Source organism: Periplaneta americana, chromosome 1 (genome assembly GCF_040183065.1).
Source record: "Periplaneta americana isolate PAMFEO1 chromosome 1, P.americana_PAMFEO1_priV1, whole genome shotgun sequence".
Classification (NCBI taxonomy): domain Eukaryota; kingdom Metazoa; phylum Arthropoda; class Insecta; order Blattodea; family Blattidae; genus Periplaneta; species Periplaneta americana.
Window position 1 is genome coordinate 94,877,052 of NC_091117.1, and position 24,843 is coordinate 94,901,894.

General features: G+C 34.5%; 1 protein-coding gene across 1 annotated transcript in view; it reads left to right on the forward strand.

Annotated features, from left to right (window-relative positions):
• The window catches only part of LOC138698393 (calmodulin-like), an 891,422-nt gene that overhangs the window by 387,010 nt on the left and 479,569 nt on the right, over positions 1-24,843 (forward strand). Inside the window, exon 2 of the mRNA XM_069824269.1 lies at positions 7,375-8,196. Coding sequence (XP_069680370.1) covers positions 8,110-8,196 — 87 coding nt within the window. The 5' untranslated portion in view covers positions 7,375-8,109. The remainder of the gene's footprint in view (positions 1-7,374; positions 8,197-24,843) is intronic.

The window sequence follows — 24,843 nt, forward strand, 5'->3', positions numbered from 1 at the left end:
TTATGTACTACTGTACACGTTGTAGCCTGCTGATCGGATTTGCATTTAGGTTACTTAATATAGCATCGTAGTATTGGTGTTGAACAGTAAGCTCGCATCTCAAAATATTAACAAAATGAGATATCTATTAAAGAATTCTTCCCTGAACCTTCTGCAAACACATCTTAAGTCAAGGCATGGATACAAAAGAAGAGATTTCAATATCATCTTATGTCAGACATTTGTTCGTTATTAATATATTAAAATGTTTTGTCGCTCTCCTGTAAAATTGATTTTCTTTTACATACGCGGTTCCTGTTCAACACATTGAATATGTTTACGTAGAACTTCGTGTGGGTGCGATCGCCTATCGAGAGATGCATAGCATTACTATGCTGCATTTCTTCACGTAGAACTAGTTTGTCTGGTGCGAGAGATGAAAGTAGGAGAATATAAGGAGAAGAAGAAGAATAGAATGATAACAGTAAGAACAAGAAGAACAAGGGGAATACATTGACAGCAAGACAAAGGCAAGGAGAACAAGGAGAATGAAAATGCAATGAGAACAAGGGAATATAAGGATATTAAGGGAGGGAGTTGCATTTTTATGTGACAAGACGCAATTCTACGTCACATGAGTATTGCAAACTTCCAGGATTCTTTTGTAGCTTCGCTATAGTCCGCGATACATGCAATGGAGGGGGGAAGGAACTGGCCATCCTACCTCATTATCTCCTGACTTAAGTTGTCTTATGAGTGATGGCTTATTGGTGTCATTTATGAGGTTCCAACTGTCTTCGCACAGTTGACTAAACAGTAACGACAGTTTAAACTCATTTGATCCCATGACTTTGAAGAATTTCATATAATTTGCGAAATACTTTCACAGAAATGTCGAACTAGTTCATTTACTTTCATCTCGAAGTTTACTTCTATTCGAAAAAACTTCGCGAACTACCCATTCATATTTCACAGCATAGATCTTATACATGGATTCTTCCGTCTCCATTATTATTATACAATCAATTGAGGAGATCATTTTCAGAACGACTCTTGTCCATTTCCATAACTTTGTGAGAAATCACAAAAAAACGTTTTTATGTCTAAAATTTCTTACCAGCTAGGCAACATACATTATAAAACCAAAGAGTTTGGGTGCATTTAGATTCAAATAGGTGCATCAGAGTATTTTATTCCAAAGCTGGAACTAGTAATTTATCGCAATTTTGCTTTGGACAAGAGTCAGTTTGATTTCAATAGTCACTTTTAATGTACGGTTTTAGTGGTTTAGACGGCGTTGTGAAGCCAAATCACGGCAGTCGTGTGTAGAGTTATATTTGAAAAATGCATGAATACAAAAAAGCTCATTTTCGTTATCAGGTGGACAAGAGACGTTTTGAAAATGAGCTTCTCAATGCATCTTTTCAGAGCTTCATTAGTCGTCGAATAGATTTACTACCTTTGTAACTACGAGGTAATTATTGAAATTTTTCAATATTCTGTTGGGGCTCATTATGTGATTTAGCCAGATTTTTCAATATTTGTTTGTTTGTTTCTTTTTGAAAGAACATTTTCCATTTTAATTATTCTCTTATTTTAAAATTTGTTTTATAATATAAGAGTACACAACGCAAGAAGCCTCAGCAATTTTATTTCTGCCACTTCTATTTGTTTCTTTTTTTGAGCTGTCAGAGTCCATATTTCGGAACCGTATACTTACGAAAGGAGTGTCATTAATTTATGAAAATTTAATGTTATATCTCTTTTTACTTTCTTTAGTAGACTATGATTAATTATTCTGATTAACTAGTGATACCTGTACAATGTTAACATTTTAATTTTGTGATTATAAGGAATCCCCCTTTATGCGTACACCAGAAATTGAAAATTGATCAACCTACTAAAGCATATTCTCTTAGTTGAGAAGAGAATGCACTATCCACTGATATTACGAGAGTACAGGAGAAAAGCAATTGTAGCAGCCTACATGAAAGCATTTCTTAACTGTACAAATGTCATATTTAAAAGTCAACCTCAATTAATTTTAAACTAACTACACAATTTTTTACAAACTATAACTTGTAATAACATGTTATTGAAGTTGACAAGTAGAGGATATGTTTTTGAGTATGGTTACTTCTTCAATATTATTCTACAGTATAACAATTATATTTTAACTACATCCTTTGCTCCAGAACTTCATTTCTACAGTGTACATTGGAAGTGACAATAAAAGTAAACTAGTTTATTGAAGCGATGCAATTGTATCGTAAACTATGTGACAGTTATAGTTTGTTTCATTTCTTGAGGTTTAATAGTTCCCATTAGTACCAAATGTGACACATGAAATCTGTGTCCTCTTGCGAAAAAACCATATAGGCCTACATATAATTCCTATTGGAACTGCAATATTAATTGTAGTGGCTGATAAATATCCTCGTGCACCAACATTCCTCGGCTGTGGTACATTTTATTAGCGTCCTTACAAGCTGTACAAAAATTATTCGGCATTTATTCTTCTATTTTTAACATTTTTTAACGTTCGAATAATATATATATATATATATATATATATACATTTATTTATAAGTAAATTTAATTACCAGTACACCTAAATTATTCTTAAGTAATTTACGAACACTATATAATAATATTAAAGATTTCAAACCCTGTACATGCAAACTAAAAACTTAAGGTGGACGTGAACATAGAAGCAAAACAGCACACTTCCAAAAATATGTTGAAATGGTATTCAAATGAAATAACTAAGAGGAAAAAAAGAAAATAATGGAAAATAAACGTTCATATACTAGTCAATAAATGAAGATCTCCCCGAAAGAAGGATGTAACATCAAATTAATGAAATATGTGACTTGGGTGGAAAGAGTAATTTGAGAGCATACACTTATAAAGCTAAATTATTGTATCCTATAGCTGGATAAACTTGTATCCTTGATTATGCAAATGGTTCTACCAGTGAATAGAGGCGTAATGAAATATTCCCCTGAAATTACTTTCCTTTCTCCAGAAACGTGTATAATAGATCTGTTGGTTACACCCTTATTCCGTGGAGGTCTTCAAATATGTCTACAGTAATAGATATTAATGGCTGACAAAAGAGCAGCTTATAAATCATAACATCTTGTCGACGAATGCTTACATAAAATGAGTACATACATACATACATACATACATACATACATACATACATACATACATACATACATACATACATACATACATACATACATACATACATACATACATACATACATACATACATACATACATACATTATACGAGTATACTGCTATTGTAATATAATAATACAATAAATTTAAACTACTACACGAGCTATGAAAAGGGACTATCTTTCATCATCGGCATTTTCAACCAAGCAGCCCGTAAAATCACGAAGCATAAGCTGATTACAAAGCGAATTTTCTTTTCAGGGGTATATAAGTGCACAGACTATAGCCTGTGTGTATATAGTTAGTTGTATAGATATGAATCCTACAATCATAATGGCAATTGGAGTTATTATATAAATTGAATGAAATTGAGCAAAAGATGGATCATCATCGCAAAGAAATTGCCATCCAAGTACACACAGGGTATCGTCTTAATTTGAATACTTTTAAAGTCAGACTGTGCTGAACATAAGAAATATCTTGCTTGCGTTAAAGTAAGCTGTACAACTGCTGAAGGACTGAATGACCGATGAAAAACATCCGAGAAAACAAACAGATTAACAGTAATAATAATAACCTTCTTCTCAACGTAATATAGGCCTACCTATTAATATAGTAGTTATAATTTATTGTTAAATAATGTAAATGGGTGAATTTACTCAAACTTTTCGATCAGCTTATCACTTCACTTCGTATATTTTAATAACAATCAGGAAAATCATTTCATGCTAATAACAAATTATGTATTAATAGTATTTTAATAAGAAAATTCTCCTAAAATGTATATTGGACCTAAGTAGTTCAGTCGGTCCCCTGAAATTCATCACGGATGCACAGTGCTCACTGTGCGTTTATTATAAGGCAGTGTAAGCATAAAGGACATGGGAGGGAGTTTTTAGAGTTCCGTCCCACTTCCCCGTTGTGCCTAAGGGTTGCTCTACAATCTGTGATAGAGTGACGAAAGTTAAAAAATAATAATTTCCAGAACGTTTTAAAAATTCATGAAGCGTACATATCTTATTAAGTTGTGTGTAAAATTGATATTATGGGAGAAAGAGCGTATTAATTTTATATTTGTCCGACAGATTTGCTTGCCCATATACTTCCTTTACGTAAGAAGGAATCTCAAAATTTCGTCTCCTTATATTCTGTAGATAGGGTACAATTTTTAATTATAATAACAAGTGGTAATTAATCATATTTTATTTTAAAGTCTTGCTGTTTTGCAATATAAATTGCATTTTTAAAGATAGCTGATCGTGAAGTTTATCTGTGATCTGTCAAATAAGTTATAGTTGTCAGTTGGGTTTCACTTGAAGCTTGCCATAATTTTGTCTTCGTATGTGACGGAGATTTAGTAGAATAATAGTGGGGAATTGAGAGTACCTCGATAAAAATAACCCAATACCATCTTTACCTACCACCATGTTCATTATCCTAGCTGGGATTTGAGTCCCGGTTTACAGAATGGAAAATTGATTGATACGAAATTGGACTGAGTATGCTCCTGTATTCAATCAAAGGGAGCCTTGTAATGAAATCAAAGTTCAGTCCTCTGTAAAGTGATAGCACTGTCATGTTTCAGTACATGTAAACCAGTGCGCAAGTAACACACAGATATAAAACAAGTTTAGTGTAATAAACAGACCACGGAACTTCATGCACTAAAATACCTGAAAATATACTTGCAACTATGCAGTAAAAGCTGTTGACATATACGCTAAAAATTGAAATATATGCAGTAAAAATACATTTTACACGTTTAATAATACAATTTAAATGAACGTAATTTAAAGCAATACGTTTTAAGAAGCCATATTGCACAGAAGACGATTTTTCCATCAGTAGAAAAATATTTGTCATCACAAACCCAGTTCCTCAATAAATCCTTTCTGCTACTTTTATCTTTCGGTATATCGGCGGTTGTTGTAAACAGATCGATCATGTATTAGTTCTTCGCTTGGTTCTGCAGTAAAACTTGTTGAAATGAAAATTTACACGCCACGATACTTCATTGTTACAGGCGTTAAATTACGTTCAGTTTTGTTTCTATGAAATCAGAGCGCAGTAGCAGCATTGTCTTCACAGCAGTTCCATGACCGACAACAGTACGTGACTTTATTGTCCCAGTTGTCTAAATACATTCATTTTGGTTATAACAAATCAGAGTAAAAGGTGGTAACAGTCTGAATGGCATCTAGGCGACTCGATTTTCGTCCTGGCTCTGAAAAATTAAATTACACGGCTAGTTTGTAGCTACATAAAGCAGCAACTAGCCTCATGTTAAAGTAGAAAACAGCCCAACATACACATTAGGGACAAGTAGGTCTGTCCATTGTCGTCGAAGCAATTTCATATCCTCAACAGTAATTCGCTCTGAAGCCAACTTCACACACAGTAATCCAATGAAGTAAGGTCAGGTGACTTCGGTGGCCAAGTAATGATTGCACCGCGACCGATCCAATGCTCAGGATACATTTCATTGATCCTACTACAACCTAATGTCGTTTTGGTCCCCATTTCAGTGCTGATGAAGGACAAGAGACTGACGCCTGTAATTTCCAAACAGCTGTACGTGAGATACTGTTAAGAACAGGGCATATGTTCATAATAAAAAAAAAAATAAGTAATTTAGGAGTTGGGTGGAAAAACGATCCGAGACCAAAAATTATTGAGAAAAACTGGTTTGAAAAATGAAGTTGTTTACCCTTGATAAGACAATACTTTTATATTTTAGGGAAGGATTATGACCTAATTGGTGCAAAACACAACAGTAAACTCAACATAACCTCACAGCTACAGACGAAAACATAACACAGCAGACCAAAAGCGCCAATATGTCAGCTGAGTCCCAGGTTTTCAAGCACACCTGCGAAACAAAATGTCCATAATTTAAAATACATTCAAAGAAATCAAAGACCATAATATTCAGAATAAAATGGCGATCAAAGTAAACAATTTTACGCAGAAACGATCAGAGCCAGCTCGGGTCTTTTTCTTTGTTACTTCTCAATTATTGGTTTTATTTCTCACATATTTTTTATTTTCTATTTCTTTTTTGAAAATTATTATTATTATTTTTATCGGAGAGAAATTTTGAAATAAGATAATAATTCGGGCAAAATAAGGAAATAAGTTAATATATGCATTTAAATATGCAAAATAAAAATATATGTAAAAATTCAATAAAAGTTAATAAACAATACAACAGTTGTATGAACACGTGACGAAATTGCGTATTTTATTGTTAAAAATATATGGTTTTAAGTGGTTAGGTACAGCTTACAGGAGTACAATTTTGGAAATATTCAACATTTTTCCCTCCATTACTGTATCTTGTACAATAGTGAAAATTAATATGTGTAAAACACTGTCCTGTTATATGAAAAAAAATATTTTTACGATTTAAAAAAAATTATTTACATATTTTTTAATTCAATTCACTGTGCAGTAATGAAGCGTTTCCCACATAACTAAAAAACTATCCAACATTCTGTGATGAAATTTCTTGTGTGTACTAATGCATGTCATATCTACTATATGATGCAAGATCACTTCTCTCTCTTTGATTAGATTGTCTTCATTTTACAAAATGGTCAAATATCAGTATTTTCTTGTAACACAAAATAAAAAAAAATATATTATTTATTAAGGAATGTAGTTGAAAGAGCATGTTATTGTAAACATGAGTTTCAGCAATAAGATAAAAGAGGGAGAACATGAAAAAGTTAACAAGTTTATGAGTTATGAGAGAAACGCTTCAAAGTGAACTGCACATTTTGAATTTTGAAAAAAAAAAAAAAAAAATTTAATCGTAAAAATATTTTTTTTATATATATAGCAGAAGGACAGTGTTTTACACATACCAATTTTTATTGTTGTACGAGATAAAATAATGGAGAAAAAATGTTCAATATTTTCAAAAAAAAATTACTGCCGTAAGGGGTACCTAACCCCTTAAAAGGGAAAATCCTCGAAATATGCATTTATGCAAAATAAAGTTGGCTTCATTTGAACGTGAAAACCATGATTGGCAAAGATCCACTTTTACTTTTTTTCGATATGCCAAATCAATAAAACCATGCAACTGCATGAAGTTCCTCGGTCTTGTAACAAACGTCTAGTACTAGTTAGAGACTGGGGAAGGGGTTTAAGGGATGTAGTTGACGGTGCCATACAGTGGTGTATACGTTAAATGTTGCAGTCCATTGGGCGTCTAGAAGTGTTATTAATGAGAACGAGAGAACAGCCAATTGCGTGTCACGAGGATCGCTGCGTGCTTACAAAAGCCTCACCCCGCTTCAACTGAACACCAATTATTCGACCGTCAACAACGGAATCGGCACTGGGAGCCATGGCACATGTGACTCTGACTCAAACACATCAACAGGACGCCCGTTGTTTATCAGTGATACACTCTTAGTACTCGTCGACAATAACAATTCCTTCAGTACCAGTTCCACAGAGTGAAGTAGTGCGGTTTAAGGCAGAGATATATTTTCGCAAGCTGTGATTATATTTCTTGTGAATGAAAAAAGAGAGTGGAAGTAATATGTTCGTGAGAGTGAATATATCATATTTTTCTTGGACACTATTATCAAGCACTTTGTATTTCTGTTAACATTTTATTCATATTCCTTGAATAGCAATAACCTTGTGAATAAGATCATACCTTGAAGTGCTCTAGTGACAAATATACTACGTGAAGCAATAACATAGTTTGAATACAAACAGACTTTTATTGTGATTAAACTCTACAGCGCAATAATTTTTACACCTATCATCAAATCTTTGTTCTGATGGTAAACTGTGTGTAACTACACGTGACTTTTGGAAGCTGTAGTCCTTAATAGGCCTACAGACAGCTACGTGATCAGCCCTACTCCTCCCATAATTTCGTGAACCCGACATCAAGAGATAAGAAAGAATATTATCAACAATGGCGTTCGCTGCAGCTCGGATGATCCTTAAGGACAAACGACGGAAGACTTCGAAAGAGGATTTCGCTCCGAGAAACAGAAGCAAGGTAAATAATTCCTATTTTTGAATGATAACCCTGTAAATGCATTTGAATGTTTCACAGTAGTTTCCTTAGCTACTTTTGTGTAGTTGGTATTCCTGCACAAACTTTTTTTAAAGGAAGTTAGGAATGTAGATTTATACATAGTACAGTATGTGATAAAATTCTATAATAATGTTACCGTTATTATTTGTTCAGAATTTTTTATCCGGATTCCTATCAAATCGTAATATCATTATAAGAAATCGTATTAAATAGTGATTTGCTGCATGATCAAGTTACGCAACACCTGAAGAAATTAATTCGTTGTGGTTTTCCATTTGCTTATAGCAAAATAGTCAATTCAAACTTAATATCAATGTGAATTAAAAACATAAACTACTACACGACAGCTTTCTTTCAGTACATCTTTAGTCTTACTCGTTCGATATTTCAGGTTTATAATAACTTGGCTTGTAAAATATATTACGTTACCTCAAACAAAACATAACAAAATATAGCAACATAATAGTAATCTTACCTCACCACTGAACTGATTTAATTCATGCAGTTATATTTTTGTGTAGTATACAAATATAGGAGAACACTTTAAGTTCTGAGAAAATATTACTGACAATTTTTAACTCGCAGCTTTAATGCAGGTATAAGATAGTAGTATGTAACCATTTGTTGTTAATTGAGAAAAATTCGCCCCGGCGCCGATCTTTACATAGATTATTCGCATGACAGTGCATATATACTGTGGAGTCCCGGTCGCCAAGTCACTCGAATGAGTGCGCTCCTTGTGTGATGATCTAATAAATATAACATGTCAATATAATATATGTCTAACATGGAGTAAAGCCACTAAGGGAGAGAACCAAAGGAGAAAGATTCGATCCGGTGTTGTGGATTCAACTTCGGCGTAGCTCAGTGGGTAGAACTGGGGGGTCCCAGGTTCGATCCTCGGCGTCAGAGCGAATTTTTCTCCATTAAGAACAAATGGTAACCATAACAGATAATTCTGTATGACCAAAAAAAATTAATCTTTACATAGTAGTACGTAAGATATTTTTGATATTATCTGTCTGTCCGTCTGTTTGTCTGTTTGCATGTCTACTGCTTGTATGTAGGTATGTATGTACGTATAGCTGTGAAATAGTCTCGAGAGGAACTATATGGCCATTTGAAATCCTGTTAGTATTGATCATAACCCTTGAGTGCATCATATTGAGTTTGCATTCAAATTTCTCTTAAATTAAATTTCCTAAAAAATTTACTCCATTGATTCTAAGTAAATCTAGGTCATTAATATTAAACAAAATTTTCACTAATACTCTAGAAGTAATACGTCCTACATAAATTATGAAGGAACAAATTTGTTACATTAAAAACTTTCGAAAATGCAAATATTTTCAAGTGATTGTATATAGAGAGAAAGTGAAATAATCGTGCAGATTGAAAGAGACGATAGGGTACACGTAAATGAATAAAACACGTATATTATATTTTGTGATTAAATGCACGGTTAATTAGAAAATTAAGTTTGAAGTTTCAGCAGTCTGGTAACATCGTAACTAAAAAACTGGGCGCAGAACCGAATACTCCCGCGGTCATAAAAACAGCCCTGAATCCTCCCGAACACTAAAGGATTCGTAAGAGTCATAGCCCTGAATCCTCCCGAACACTAAAACGTTCTTAAGGGGCATAGCGCTTAATCCTCCGAGACAATACAGGTATTAGATATTAATTCCTAACAACACACGTATTTTCTGTTAACATAAAACGAAAATGAATGAAATTCGACTATCTAAATTGTCATTAGTGTTTCTCAGGGTCCCACCGCCAGAAGGCGAACTGGTTCACACATGTTTCCACATTCATGTTTCATTATTTTTTTACATGTTCGTCATCAGTATCATGATTTTTCATACAGTTTTTCTTCTGTTTCACGAACTTCCACATTTAACTTTGTATGAGACGAATTTTACATATTCCATTCTTCAAACTTTTCCAGCTTTGAAGAAGTATTCTACTTGCTGTAATATGAAACGGTAGTGTGGACATATTCTTTCTTTCTTTCTTTCTTTCTTTCTTTCTTTCTTTCTTTCTTTCTTTCTTTCTTTCTTTCTTTCTTTCTTCCTTTTTAATAATCAATTGCTATTTTGGTATCCAGCTGGATTTGCTTCAGTACTTCAAGAAATCTGTACATTTCTGAATTGCATGCATAAAATTGGCTATTGTTCTTACTGTGGAAACTTTAGCAAGCGTTGGCAGTTCTCTGTGTACTGCAACTCAATTCTTCCCTCACGGAAGGAGGAAAAAGTGCGTTTTCATCGACGTACGTTTAAATTATGCTAAACAGTCACAAAACATTTGTAGTTTTGGTGAGTGAAGTTTCATTGACATGAAGTCCTCGACGAAATAGTCACCAACCGTATCAGGATCCAACATTGGGAAACCAAATATGTAGGCTAAAAATTGTCCTACTTAATTTCTGGAGTGGTAATCGCATGCAAGTCTCCAAATTTGTATTTTTCGTCACCAGCTTTATGTTAAATGAAATTTACATCCTTGGCTTTTATCGACAGTCCACACTTCACTTCCAGCATTCATTATACTTTCTTCAAAGTCAGAAAAAATTGTTGGCGAATAGAATTTCAGCCCGGGTTTATAACATTCATCAAGAACTGTTGAAAATACATTCTCGTATGATGAAGTTTTTTTGTCTTTCAAGAGGGGGGAAAAAACATAGGAATGTAATGTCTGTTAACGAGCTCATGAATTGTAAATAGCTGACCAAAAAAAAAAAAAAAAAACTTAGTGCAACACTCCGCCCGAAACTGAGGTTAGGGTAGGGTACCATGAAGGTCCAGAAGGATTGAGGGCTGTTACTTGGTCGCTACCTGACCGGTGCGGGAGGATTCGGGGCTACTACCTGCTTGGGCGGGGACAGGTGAATGCGGCCCGTGGTCAGTTTTATACGTGAGTTACGTCCCTATATTTTTTGAGCCATGCAACAGTTGCGGCCCTATATTTTTTGGGTCATGTATCAGTTGCGTCCCTATATTTTTTGGGTCATACATCAGTTACGTCCCTATATTTTTTGGGTCATGTACCAGTTGCGTCCCTATATTTTTGGGTCATATATCAGTTGCGTCCCTATATTTTTTGGGTCATTTATCAGTTGCGTCTCTATTTTTTTGGGTCATACATCAGTTGCATCCCTATATTTTTGGGTCATACATCAGTTGCGTCCCTATATTTTTTGGGTCATACCTCAGTTGCGTTCCTATATTTTTGGGTCATACATCAGTTGAATCCCTACATTTTTTGGGTCATACATCAGTTGCGTCCCTATATTTTTTTGGTCATGTACCAGTTGCGTCACTATATTTTTGGGTCATATATCAGTTGCGTCCCTATATTTTTTGGATCATACGTCATTGTATCCTTTCCCATTTTACAAACTTAGGACTGGCTGTAACATCACAGGTAGGTTAAAAATGTTGTTTGTGTCATCTTCACCATACAATGTTGGTAGTGTCATTTTTCATCACAAAATTTATACAAATTCATGAAGTGCATTTTCACCATAAAATTACAGTCGTATTGATTGAAACCTAAATGCCAGATTCTGGATGAAATCCAATCTTGTGATATCACCTTGCTGCAAATCAATCATGCTTTTACGAATAAAATCTTCTCTCTTCCTCCTTGCCTGTTTAAATGGCAGAGCTCTATCAGTACGTAGTTTTAAGTATGTTTCGCTTTGTATTTCTTTCAAAACTTCTATAAAACGGTAAATATTTGGGTGAGCAGTATAAAATAATAGACTATTAAGTTTTGAATGAAAAGACTCACAGCCATTAGTCGTTATTGTTATTGCTGCACTTCTGCCCATACTGTGTTGGTTAACACGATCTGATTTGTTGTGTTCTTGATTGCTTTCAATGATTTCATTTTTAACATTTAACTTTATGAAACATTTACAAGATTTCATGCAGCATGCCTAACCCGAAATATTGTTTTGTAAATCCTTGTGATGTCTAAATTTGAATCCCTCTTTCACAAATAAAGGTCTCACTTGTCATTGACTCCATGCCTCATGTATAACTCTTACGTGTTTCCAATTTAAACTTTACGTTGCACATGACGTAGTAGAAAGCGTTCTATACAGTGCTTGGTTTTGTCTTGTCGCAGAACGCGTCCTATACAGTGCTTGGTTCTGTTTTGTCTTGTCTTATCGCAGAACGCGCCCTTGGACTATATTATTTTTAAAAGTTTAACATAACATCCTAAGCCGGCAGGTAGCTGTGGACGTAACTGAAGTATAAATTTTAAAAAATCCGGACTCAACTGACGTATTAATTTTTCGTCAACATATTTACGGGGATGCAACTGACACCTCCCCTGCCTGGACACCTGAAGTACGGGAGGATTCCGTCCTGCGCCCAGAAACTATACTCATATATAGACGTAAGAGGTCAACGAACTCAGTGAGTCTCCGTACGTAAGCTGCCAAGACGTTGCCACGCGTTCGCTTCGTGCAATGGTTTGAATTTAGGAATTTTTAAAATTAAATTTACACTAAAACCGTGCACGCTATTGAAGTACGCCAGAGTGATAAATTATTCTTTGTTAGATTTCCTATCGATATAGACAAAAATCACGACCCTACTCGCAATGCTTACCGTCGAATAAGAGATTGTTAAACATTTGGGAAAAAATATTTTGTCTGAAAAAAAATGTATAACTTTCCACCAACATGATAATGCAGTTTTTGTTAGACTACATACAACATGAACTATTCACTCTCGAAATAAGCAAGACTATTTCACTTCCACCCTGTATAGGTGCCATTTGATTGTCTACAACTCTACGATAAAACCTTTTAAACAAGTTTCGGAATGAGATATATTGTAATTCAGTATACATGAATACACGATTATTAGTTTTATTTGCTGTAGTCTACTTAAATTAGTTTATGGTTTCTATTGTGTGTATTTATACGATGTGCTATAGAGAAAGAATACACCGTCACATGCCGTGAGTATAAATGTATTCAAAGTTTTAATAAACAGCATTATTCGTACTTCGCGGTAATTTTTTGTTATAGTACAGAAACCATCTCTGAGAATTTACAAAGTTTTAGAAATATAAAATTAGCATAAATATTTATGTCACAATATTAAGCCCAAGATTTTTGTTTCACACAGCAATTTACGCATTAATATCATTTTAATACACGATAAATTTCTCAAACTGTGCAAGGTCAATAGGCCTAACACCATCATCTTTTGGAAATTTGAGAATGCTTGTATACCTCTTTCAAAAGCTCACAAGATGAAAAATAGAAGTGGATTCGTAATTCCAAATTTTAAATACATAATATAATAATGTACAGTTATTAATTATTGCTTAGTCATTGCATTAGTCGAGCATGTGAGAGTAGACTAAAAAAATTTCTAGTAGCACCCCCATATGAATAATAATAGCAAAATTCCATTTTTAAATGAATACTGTACCTCAACAAATAGTAATTTCCTTTAATGACGATACCAGACTAATTAAAATAATTAAACACTTCGATAATTGCCTAGAAAACAAAACAGTAATATTTTCGAAGCTTTTGCAATAAAGTTAAAATTTTCAGTTGGCTGCATTGTACTCTACTGAGAAGAAAGTACTTATTTTTTAATACGGTGCCTCATGTAACAGCGTTGGGTATCAAATTTGCCATTTATAGACTGATAGCATCCCATCATCCGCAGTGAAAAATGAAACGCTTCTCTTATGTTAAGGCATATATTTCAGTAGATCCATGTGCAGTTACATTGATTTGCTAAGTTCAGAGTATTTAAGACATAAATCAATGTAAATACACATGGATCTACAGGAATGTATTCTTTAATATAAGAGATATGTCTCACTTTTCATTGCGGATAAAAGTAGAATGCTATCATTTGTAAATAGTAAATTTAATACCCTACTCAGTGACGGCAGGCATTGCAGGAATTTAACCGTATTTAAAAAAAATTGTAAACATTTTTTACTTTGTAGTGGTTATTATTAAAATTTTTTACATTATATACATTATCTGCATTTTAAATTTTGTGTACTCTTATTATAATAATAATTGTTATTTATTATTATTATTATTATGTTACGGTATATTTCTTAATATTATAGGCTACTATGTTCAAATAAATATATTAATGAATATCATTATAACATCTATGAAACGTAATTCTTTCATAGTTACCCAGTTTTTTACAGACAAGTTAAATTTCATATTGTGTCGGCTTCATTTTATTACAAGGACAGTATTAGGCGGTAGGTCTCTCTATAATAAAGATAGCATTTAATTCGAACGTGCAGCAGCACCAAGCACAGGGATTATATTGAAGAAGAGATAGGAGGACTGCGCCTTATGTCTATGTAGATTTTGTTACTCTGACAGTGAAAAATTACAGAAGGGAAAACGATTATGGATAAAAAGAATACTCAAATCTAAATATGTCATTTTTTTAAGTTCAACGGGGGTGGGGGGGGTTCAAACACGGAACCCTCCCCCTTTGCTACACCTCTGCTCAGTAGAGTACAATGCATCCAACTGAAATTTAAACTTCATTGTAAAAGCTTCGAAAATGTTACTGTTTTGTTTCTCTTCAAAACTGTACAGTCGTTCACTTACTTAGCTTTAAATGTTTAGGGGAGAGTCGGGTAGTATCAGACATCGGGTAGTATCGGACAGTGCGTTTTTTTCATCTACCACCATATGGTAGTACCACAGTCTACTATATACAGTCACGAAGCTTGAGTTTTGAGGGTGCTAGAAACAATAGACTCTGACGGTACTATTTTGCATTGCCTGTAATGAGGCGATATTAGCGATCCTAGTGGTGATCAACTATCTAATGTTTGCATATTTACTACGTATTGAGCTTCGCGACTGTATATACTAGACTGTGGTAGTACCTGAATGACATGGTTACGTTTCTCTATGCGACATCACAGAAACGTAACCTTGTCAATCATGTACTATCATAGTGTGGTAGATGAAAGAAACTCACTGTCCGATATTACCCGATGTCCGATACTACCCGGTTCTCCCCTAATTACTTACTAATTATTATTAGACTTTGATATCGTGTACATTTTTCAATTACACCTTTTATGATTTGTGTCTGTACTTGTATTTTATTTTATTTTGTATTTTGTAATTGTATTTTCATTTATTTTTCATATGCATTTCTTTTCTCTGCATCTATTTTTTCTATTTTTAATTCCTGATGGTGTGGCATAGAAGGCATAATGGCCTAAAGTCTACCAGATTGAAGATATAAGCAATGAATAAATTCTCCACATTAATTAACTATTTTTGCATCCGGATGAATTGCTCTTTCTTTAAATAAGTGAACACTTACATGAGACAAACTTAAGCACTACGTCCTTAATAGGTTCTACCGATTTGTTATCACGGGATGTAAAGAATTTGTTACGACGCTTCAGTTTAGAATAATAAGTTTCAATAATTATTAGTAACGTATGTTATCGTAAGTTTCTCGCGTGTTCTGGATCGCTCAAAATAAATCAAGACTTCAGTGTTTCACGAACTGACATTTCGATCGCTGGAGTTTTTCGGCTGCTTTCCAAGTAAAACAAAGCATACGTGAAATATCCAATAACCGCCTTTTTGGTGTAGCGTGCATCCCTTTAACAATTTTTGTATGTTAGAGATCAGATATAATGCTAGTTCTCACTATTACAATAAGAAAAAATTGGTTTTTACGTATAAATGCATTAATAATGTACGAATCAACTTGATGTTAGAATGTTATGATTTGTACCTTTTTAACAAAATGGCTGATATATTTTACTGAAATATATGTGCAGTAGGGCTTGTCGAAAAGAAAATTCAAAACGTAAGGATGTACAAACCCAAAAACAAAAATTCAGGTGACCCAAATTTTGTTTCTGAGTCTGTACAAAATTTGTCTTGTAGTGTCTACTAGAAGCAGTCAGAAAACAAGGTCTCTAATTATTACTTTTTTCACAAAGCCGCAGGAGGTCTAAAGATTAGTGCATAAAGTAACATTTTTATTTATATTCTCATTTTCCTAATTCTTCAGTGCGTGGCCAATGGGGTTTAAGTTACTTTTTTATTGCAATTATTAGTTTCTTGTAAGTTACTTTCATTTTGTATTACGAACTTGTGTTAGGGTGGAATACTAATCTCAATACAGTAAATTCATCAATTTGTCTTAAGTCTCATTTTCTAACATTTCGTCTGTATTAACTGCTTATATCAACATATTATGCTCTTGGACTTGTACTTTGTTTCCTATCTATGAGATATGAGTGAAAACATAATAATCTAATTTGTCTAGTAGCATTTTATGATTCATACAGTCAAATGCTGTGGATAAATTACAGAAAATCCTCCAACTTGTAATTTTTATTAACTGCCTCCAGAATTTTGTCAGTTAAACTAGATGTTGCATTTTCCATGCCTTTATTTTTCCTAAATCCAAAATTTCAACTATAGAAGAAAGATACCAGGGACAGTGGAGTACCAGTATGCTAGCAGACTACTGTTGGACTTTAGCTCGTGAGGTATCTGATGCTCAGTATAAAAGAGAATGCAGAAAAGAAAGCTGTAATCGGCTGAACAGTGAGTATTTAACATTATTGTCATTATATAAAGCAGTATTTTGAATACATATCAATTCGAAAATTTCTCAAAAACCATAACTAACAACTGTTTTTAATTTTCATATTCGCATTCAGGAGGTTCAAGTTAACTTAGAAAATATGTATCACATGCCCAGCGCAAAAAAAAGGTAAAATTTTTTACACTGAGTAACAGAAAACCACAATTTAAGTCACACAGAGCTTGGTGTGCAGGTGCACTCAATGCTGGGACCTGACGATCTGTCAACCCACTTGAGGTAAGGGTATATAAGGGAAAATTGATCCATGGTCTGGTATATTTCCTGGTTAGCTCAGTTGGTAGAGCTTGGCGCTCTTAGCCAAAGAGGTTCCGGGTTCGATATCCGGCCCTGAAACAATTTCTCCCTTGAAATTATTCAAATCAGCTTTAAATGGGGGCTATACCTGAAAGAAAAAAACAGATTTGTATAACATAAATACAGTCTGTTATTACTTATTCAACGACAGTACAGAGTTGATTCAGTGTCAGTTATGTTATGAGATTTGATACGATGACAACAAGGACTATAATATTGGCGATAATGATGACGATGACAATGTCGTTGTGGCCTTTGTAACGACAATGTGGTTATGATAATGAAAATATGTCAGTGATAACGAAGATGTGGCTGTGATTACAACGATATGGTTGTGGCTGTAATTGTCGTTATGACAATGTTGTTAACAGTTATGTTACTATGATAACGAAGGTGTAGCTGTAATATTGACGACTTAGCCGTAATAGCGGTGATACCAAAGAGGTGATTTAGTAACAAAATGTGATTGTCATAACCAGACAGCGGATCCTCGGTCTCTACACAGCGACAAGATGTCACGTTCCTTGGCGTATGAAGAAAGCATAGAAATGAGTCCAGTGACCTCCATGTAACTGACGTACACCTACCGTTCAATATCGAGATCGAAAATCCTCTGTCTGGTCATAACAACGATGTGTCTGTTACAACGACAAAGTATCTGTGAAAAGGATGGTAAGGCTGTGGTAACAAAAATGTGGCTGTGAAAACAATGTGGATATGACGACGATGAGGTTATAATAACGAAAATGTGGCTGGGATAACGACGATCCGGCTTTGATAACGATAATGCGGCAGTGACAACTATGATGTGTCCATGATAACGATGATGTACTATAATAAAATGCACTTTGATTACCATAATGTACTATGATAACGATGATGTAATATGATAATGAAGATGTGGCTATGATAACGGCGATGTATTCGTAGTAACGATAATTGCTCTGCTAATGAATATAAGCTGTAATAACGAAGATATGACTGTGATAATGACGATGTATTAGTAATAACGATAACGTTCTCTCCTAATGAATATATGGCTGCAATAACGAAGATATGACTGATAACGACGATGTATTCATAATAACGTTAATGTGCTTTGCTAATAAATATATAGCTGTAATAACGAAGATGTGACTGTGATAACGACGATATATTTGTAATCACGATAATGTGCTCTGTTAATGAAGATATGACTGTGATAAAGACGATGCATTTATGATGATGATAATGTGCTTTGCTCATGAATATATGGTGTGATAGCGAAGATATGACTTTGATAAAGAGGATGACATGTGTGATAATGATAATGTGCTTTGCTCATGAATATATGATGTGATAGCGAAGATTGTGATAACGGCGGTGTAGTTATGATAACGGTGATTATGACAATGTTAACGACGAAGGTGACGATGCTACCAATGAAGATAATTTTATTACAACGACAAGGACTATGTTGTTGATGGCGACGATGATGATAATGATGATGATAGCAATAATAGAGACCACAACGATGGTAATGATGATAACTGTGGGAATTACCTTGATGACAATAACGAAGACTGCGTAATAAATGTATTGACAACGACTACAGCAATTGCAATGGGGACGATGATAACTAGCATGATGTTGACAATGATGACACGCATGAGACCATGATGATGACAGTGACAACCACAACGTCCTGGAATATTGATTTCGTCTAGTCACCGTAACGCAAGTCTTCTCGTATATTAAAACAATCTCCCCAAATACTATAGGCCTATCCTCTTTTAAGCATTGCCTAAAACTTTTCTATTAAGCCCTTGTGTGTACACTCTTCATATTTTTTTTTTATTTTACGGTTGAATATTTTTTAAAGAATCTAACTTCTTTCATGAAGGTTGTAATTACATTCCTCTCACTCATGCGTAAGCTTAAAACATTTCAAATATAGCGTTGCAGTCTACTTCAAAGTTCATTCCACACTAATTTAATATTTCCAATAATGTTATTAATGTTATAACTAGAAGTTTAAGTAAATCTCATAGCTATTCTACTTTTTTAATGACTACATAAAAAGCTGTAAGAGGATAAAGGACCTCGAGTTACATTCCTGAGTTTCTCTTTAAGCCTATATACTTTTCATCAGTCCCATAAAACTAATTCCACGGTCCTTGAACCACGAGAATTGCAAGTAGAAACTCTTTTACAGTGAGACATACTGTAAATTTGGTTAAACTTTGTACAATGTAAGCAAAATATGTGTTAATTGGCTAATAATGTATTGTACTGATATAATTGTAAATTCTCCTGAAGATTTCCCGCGTCTTAAACTATATTCCTTGATTACTGGTTTTGATAAGTTGTATAATATTCCCGGAACACATTAAGCAATGTTTCTAGTTCATATAACTTTAGATATTGCTAATGATTATCCCCCTTTTTGAGCATTTTTTTTTTTTTGCTTACTGCTTTTTCGAAGTTTTATAATTGCACTGATATAATTGTAAATTTTCCTAGACCAGGGATACAGAACTGGCGAGAGAGGGTGGAAAGCATGGGGAAAGTGTTGGTTCCCTTTCCACAATCCAACGGCGTTGAATGACTTATCTATGGCCCGAACGCAATCACATAAGACAGACACTGAATATAAATCCCCTCCCCTACCAAGTCAATGACGCGGAGATGGAAGGAAGGAGTGAGCGATGTATCCGATGAGTGACGCAACGCCACAATTGTCGCCAAGTTCTGCAAATCTGTCCTAGACATACAGGCGATGTACCCAAATTTACAAGTTTTGACTACTTTCTGTTTATTTTATAAATACCAGGCCTATATACCAATAATAATAATAATAATAATAATAATAATAATAATAATAATAATAATATATGTCACCATTACAAGGCACCGAAACAAGTATTCAGGACTTGTTAAACTGTAGCCACTAATTAAACTGACACTAATAAAAAAGGAAAACAATGTACCGTAACAATATTTAATAGTAACGGCCAGATTTTTCAGAACAGGTAATTCAGTACCTCATTCGATCAACAACAGATAAGACTAAAACGAAGGAGAAAAGAATCAGTAAATGATATTCTGAAACGTCGTTGCGTGGTCGGAATTGCTAAGTTTTCACATATAATCCAAAAAAACTTGTAGACCTGTCGTTTGCAGACAAAATGTTGCAGCATTAAGCACAATACAATCTCTCTAGTAACCTCAGTGGATGATTTCAAGTGTAGCAGATACATTACCGCTTGAGTCACGGAGGAGGTATTGAAGTAAATTGTTATAAAGTGCCCAAATTTAACCCGGAGAGATCACTATATACAGAGTCGTTCGGGTGGTCACCTATATTTTACTGAGAATAGCAGCGCTTTGGAATCCTTCTGTCATAACTTTTGAGAAGTGTCAAATTCAGACTTCAGATAACAACACGTGTTTTCTTAAGACTTCGGGCTTTATTTTGTTGTATCACAATAAACAGAGTGGAAGTGAAATAATTCTCCAGATTGAAAGGGTCGATAGTGTACATTTAAATGAATATAAAATCTATATTACATATTGTAATTACATGCAGGGTTAATTATAAAATTAAGTTGGAAGTTTTAGCAGTCTCCCAACATCGCCGATAATACAGTCCTCTTTCTTCTCGTACTACAGATGTAAGAGGTCAACAAACTCAAGTTTGTCTTGCTACGTGAGCTACCTCCCACTTCCCTCTCTGGCTGCAACATTGCAATCTGATTGCATCGTTCAGTGACTTGAAATTAGTAGTTTTAAATTAAATTTACACGAAAACCGTCCACGCTATTGAAATGTGGCAGAGGGATAAATGATTCTTTATTATAGATTTTCTTTCAATATGGATAGAAATTACGATCCTGCTAGCAATAGTTACCAAATAATAATGTGTTAAACATTTGGGAAAACAAATTTTGTCTGAGAAAACTATGGATTTTCCACCAATATTGTATTACACTTTTTCGCTACATACGACATGAGCTATTCGCTCTGAAAATGTGCAGGGTTCACTTCCAATCTGTACAGTTTTTTTGAAGAGAATTTCCATATCTCCTTTAATACGTCCTGCCATATCATGTTCACCTGGGTTTTGTTCTGCAAATTAAATTTTTTATTTTATTTTTGAAAAGTGTAAATTGTCTGGCTAAATATCTTCATCTAGCGAAAGATCTGGAAACATTTAGAAGGAAATAATAAACTCGAATGGCATTAAAACTCCGTGAACTTTACAAAGACATGACAGTAATTATTGAGTAAGCTACTGGTCTGGAAATATTTTCTCTACAGAGTACAGTATACTGTTCAAAGAAAATCATTCTAGCAGGTAATAACCAACATTTATCAAGTAAGCTGAATAGAGGGACAAACTTGCAATTCCTTCCATTTTGTTGTGATTGCTATTTCAATTTTATACTTAGTCTGTTGCTCATATGGTTATTATTAGTTTGGGTCAAATGAATTGCATCTCTGTGACCGCGTAATGCAGTTCACATGTTGAAGCACTCACCTATTAGCTTACGTTATTGGTCTTAAGCTGGACAATGAACGCGCCTGAATTACTATTTGTCTGTAAATGATGGCGTGCAGTCAGTCTTGTCCATGCAACTTGCAATGTTCTGTGTCGGGCAGGGCTGTTACCATCTTGACACGCAGCTGCGGCCGTCAAGTACTTGACGGGGAAGAATTGCTGCCGTTCAATTCGATCGTGGTCGATGCCAACGTTACGTAAGCACGCAATCCGCCAGTATTATGCAACTCACCATACTTTTATGCGACAGTTAATATCATTCAATTTGAATGACTTCTTCCCCATAACAGACAAGTACACTCGATTCTAACCGAAATGTCGTTAGCGTCACCGATTTCCATGCCTAACACTCAGGACTGAATCCCGATGGTCCAAGTGGAATTTGTTGTGAATGAAGACAGTATTGGGGCGGATTTGCTTCGGATACTCCCGTTTCCTCTACCATAGTTTCACTATTTCTCTATACACTTTAATTTATGACGTGACAATTCTTTAAAATCACTCCCGTACTTGCTGCCAAGTATTGAAACCCGATGTAAAAATGTTATTAGTGATTTGTCTAGATTACTGTTGCTAAACCACTGAACCGAAACAAGTGGTGATGTTGGGGTTATATAGGCAAGTACCAAAGCTTGTTTCTCATCACTCGTCAGTGGGTGTTCTTACTTCGACAAAACTGGTATCGTCGTATTCTTCTATCCGAAACAATGCGCTTTATGTTTAACTTGTTTTGTTTCGGGTCTGAAAGAAAATCGTTAAAAAATATATTCACTTTGGAAAATGTAGGAGTATATGAAGCGAAATTTGACGCTGATTCAGAAAGAAGGTCATAAGAGCTCTTACGGTTTTTTGCTGCAGCAGCAGACCACAGCTTTATCACGCGCCCTTCGATGGCGCATTTGTTGTATCTTACCCTCGCAATATATGCCTAAGTTGTAAGATATCTGCGCGCACGGAAACATGGTCATACTTTGAAGTGGGTAATGTGATCCGGTTTTTGCGTCTAGGGGGTACTACAACAGCAGAAATTCATCGTCAACTTGTTGAGCTGCACGGTGCAAAACGACGCTTCCGACGGGAGCCCCGATCTGGAACGCAGTGAATTTCATCTCTTTGGACCGTTGAAGAAGCGTAATAATAATAATAATAATAATAATAATAATAATAATAATAATAATAATAATAATAATCTTCAAAATTAAAAACCAGTGCAACTAAGGTATGTTAAGTTTGTAATTGAATGATGCTAGCCACAATTATTTATTATACCTCAAATGTAGAGTACCTTTGGGAGATTGCTAACCTCTATAGCAAATATTGAAAATGTCCTGCATTCTGCATAAGGCATAACTCAACACATCGTTCCATGTTACTGGCCACTCGTTGGAGGCTGTATTGTCAATACCATTAATCTCCTGTGTGATATTGTGCTTCTGATCGTTCAACGTCTGGGGACGTGTGGCATAAACTCTGTCTTTTAAATAACCCCATAGGAAGAACACCAAATTCTCTCTGGTATGCCCTTCGAGTAGCTGTAATTGAATTCGTAATCCAGTATTGCTTCACAAGGAAGAGCCGTTGATTTAATGTGTACTGCATTTTCACTGATTAAAACAAAATGTCGGAAACATCGGCCAACAATAAGGAATGAAGAATAAACATCTGCACAGGGAATCAAAACTCCTGCTTAATTTGACGTTAAAAACTGGTCATTAAGTGAATTTCCAGCCGAATAGGTAAAGAATTTTCAACATTTGCTATAGAGGTTAGTAATCTCCCGAAGAAACTCTACGTTTGAGGTATAATAAATTATGGCTAGCATCATTCGTTTTGAAATAAAGAAAGAAATATGTTAGTTCTATATAAATCACTCTGCATATTACAATATTACATTAATATAAATATGATGCTAATTATTTTCAGCATTAATATGAAAGCTTTGAAAATAGGAACCACATTTACTTTACGACTTATTTGCCTCGCATTAGTACAAGCTATATTACAATATGGTATTATAGAATGGGGTAATGCTTATAGTACCTCCCTCATGCCAACAACTCTGCTACAGAAAATAATAATAAAAATATATCTTAATAAACCTCTTGATTATCCTTCAGAACTGCTGTATTCAGAATTTAAATATTTGACTTGCATAAAATTTATTGAATTTAGTACACAAGAACCGAAATATATCTAATTTATATTCACATAAATATAAAACCAAAAGATCAGATAACATATGCTTGGCAGAATCTAAATGTACCACAACTGTAGCATATAATCACAGTAGCAACTTCGGTCCAAGGCTGTATAACAAGATTATAGCTAAATTCTCAAACATACAATTTTCTAATGCCCCTTATTTAAAAAAAATTAATTGAATGCTGTTTAGAGAGAAAATTTAAAATTCAATTATTGTGATATCTGTGTTTCTTCTTCTTCTTCTTTTTCTTCTTTCTTTTTCTTTCTTTTTCTTTTTTCCTTTTTACTCTGTTATTTAATAAATATGTCGTAACATTATGTGGAATGCCACCTGAGTACGAGTATGTAACTAACTTACTGTTTCTGGGGATGCTAGAATATTTTTGTATAAAAAAAGCAATATGTATCTTTGTTCTGGCAATAAATTATTTAATGTGGCTAAATAGAAAATGAGTGACAATGTAGATTGGTACCATTAATTAAACATTGTTCCCGATCTCAAACCGTGGGAAAAAGCTCTTTTGTTGACTATCTGAGGTAGGCTATTATTTCTGGAGCAGTCATCCCACTGCTTTACCGTGTTTTTTCTTAGCTGTTCTTTCATAAACGAGAAAGAACAGAACAGGTATAGTCCAAACTAGAAGATGCTGCCACAGTCTAGTACAGGCTCCGCCAAGTCGAGTCAAGATCGCGAGAGGGCGTACAGGCCTGCTTACGGCTTCCACTGCGGGCAGTACACTTGTACACTGCAGTCTATCAGTGGTGGAACTTATCGAGGTCGCTTGGGGGCACCGGTGCACTGCATTTTGCACCAGGAATATTTATGTGCTAAAACATGAACCTTAGCAATGTAATGGATGTTGTTATGCGAACAATTAATTTCATAAGGTCTAAAGGACT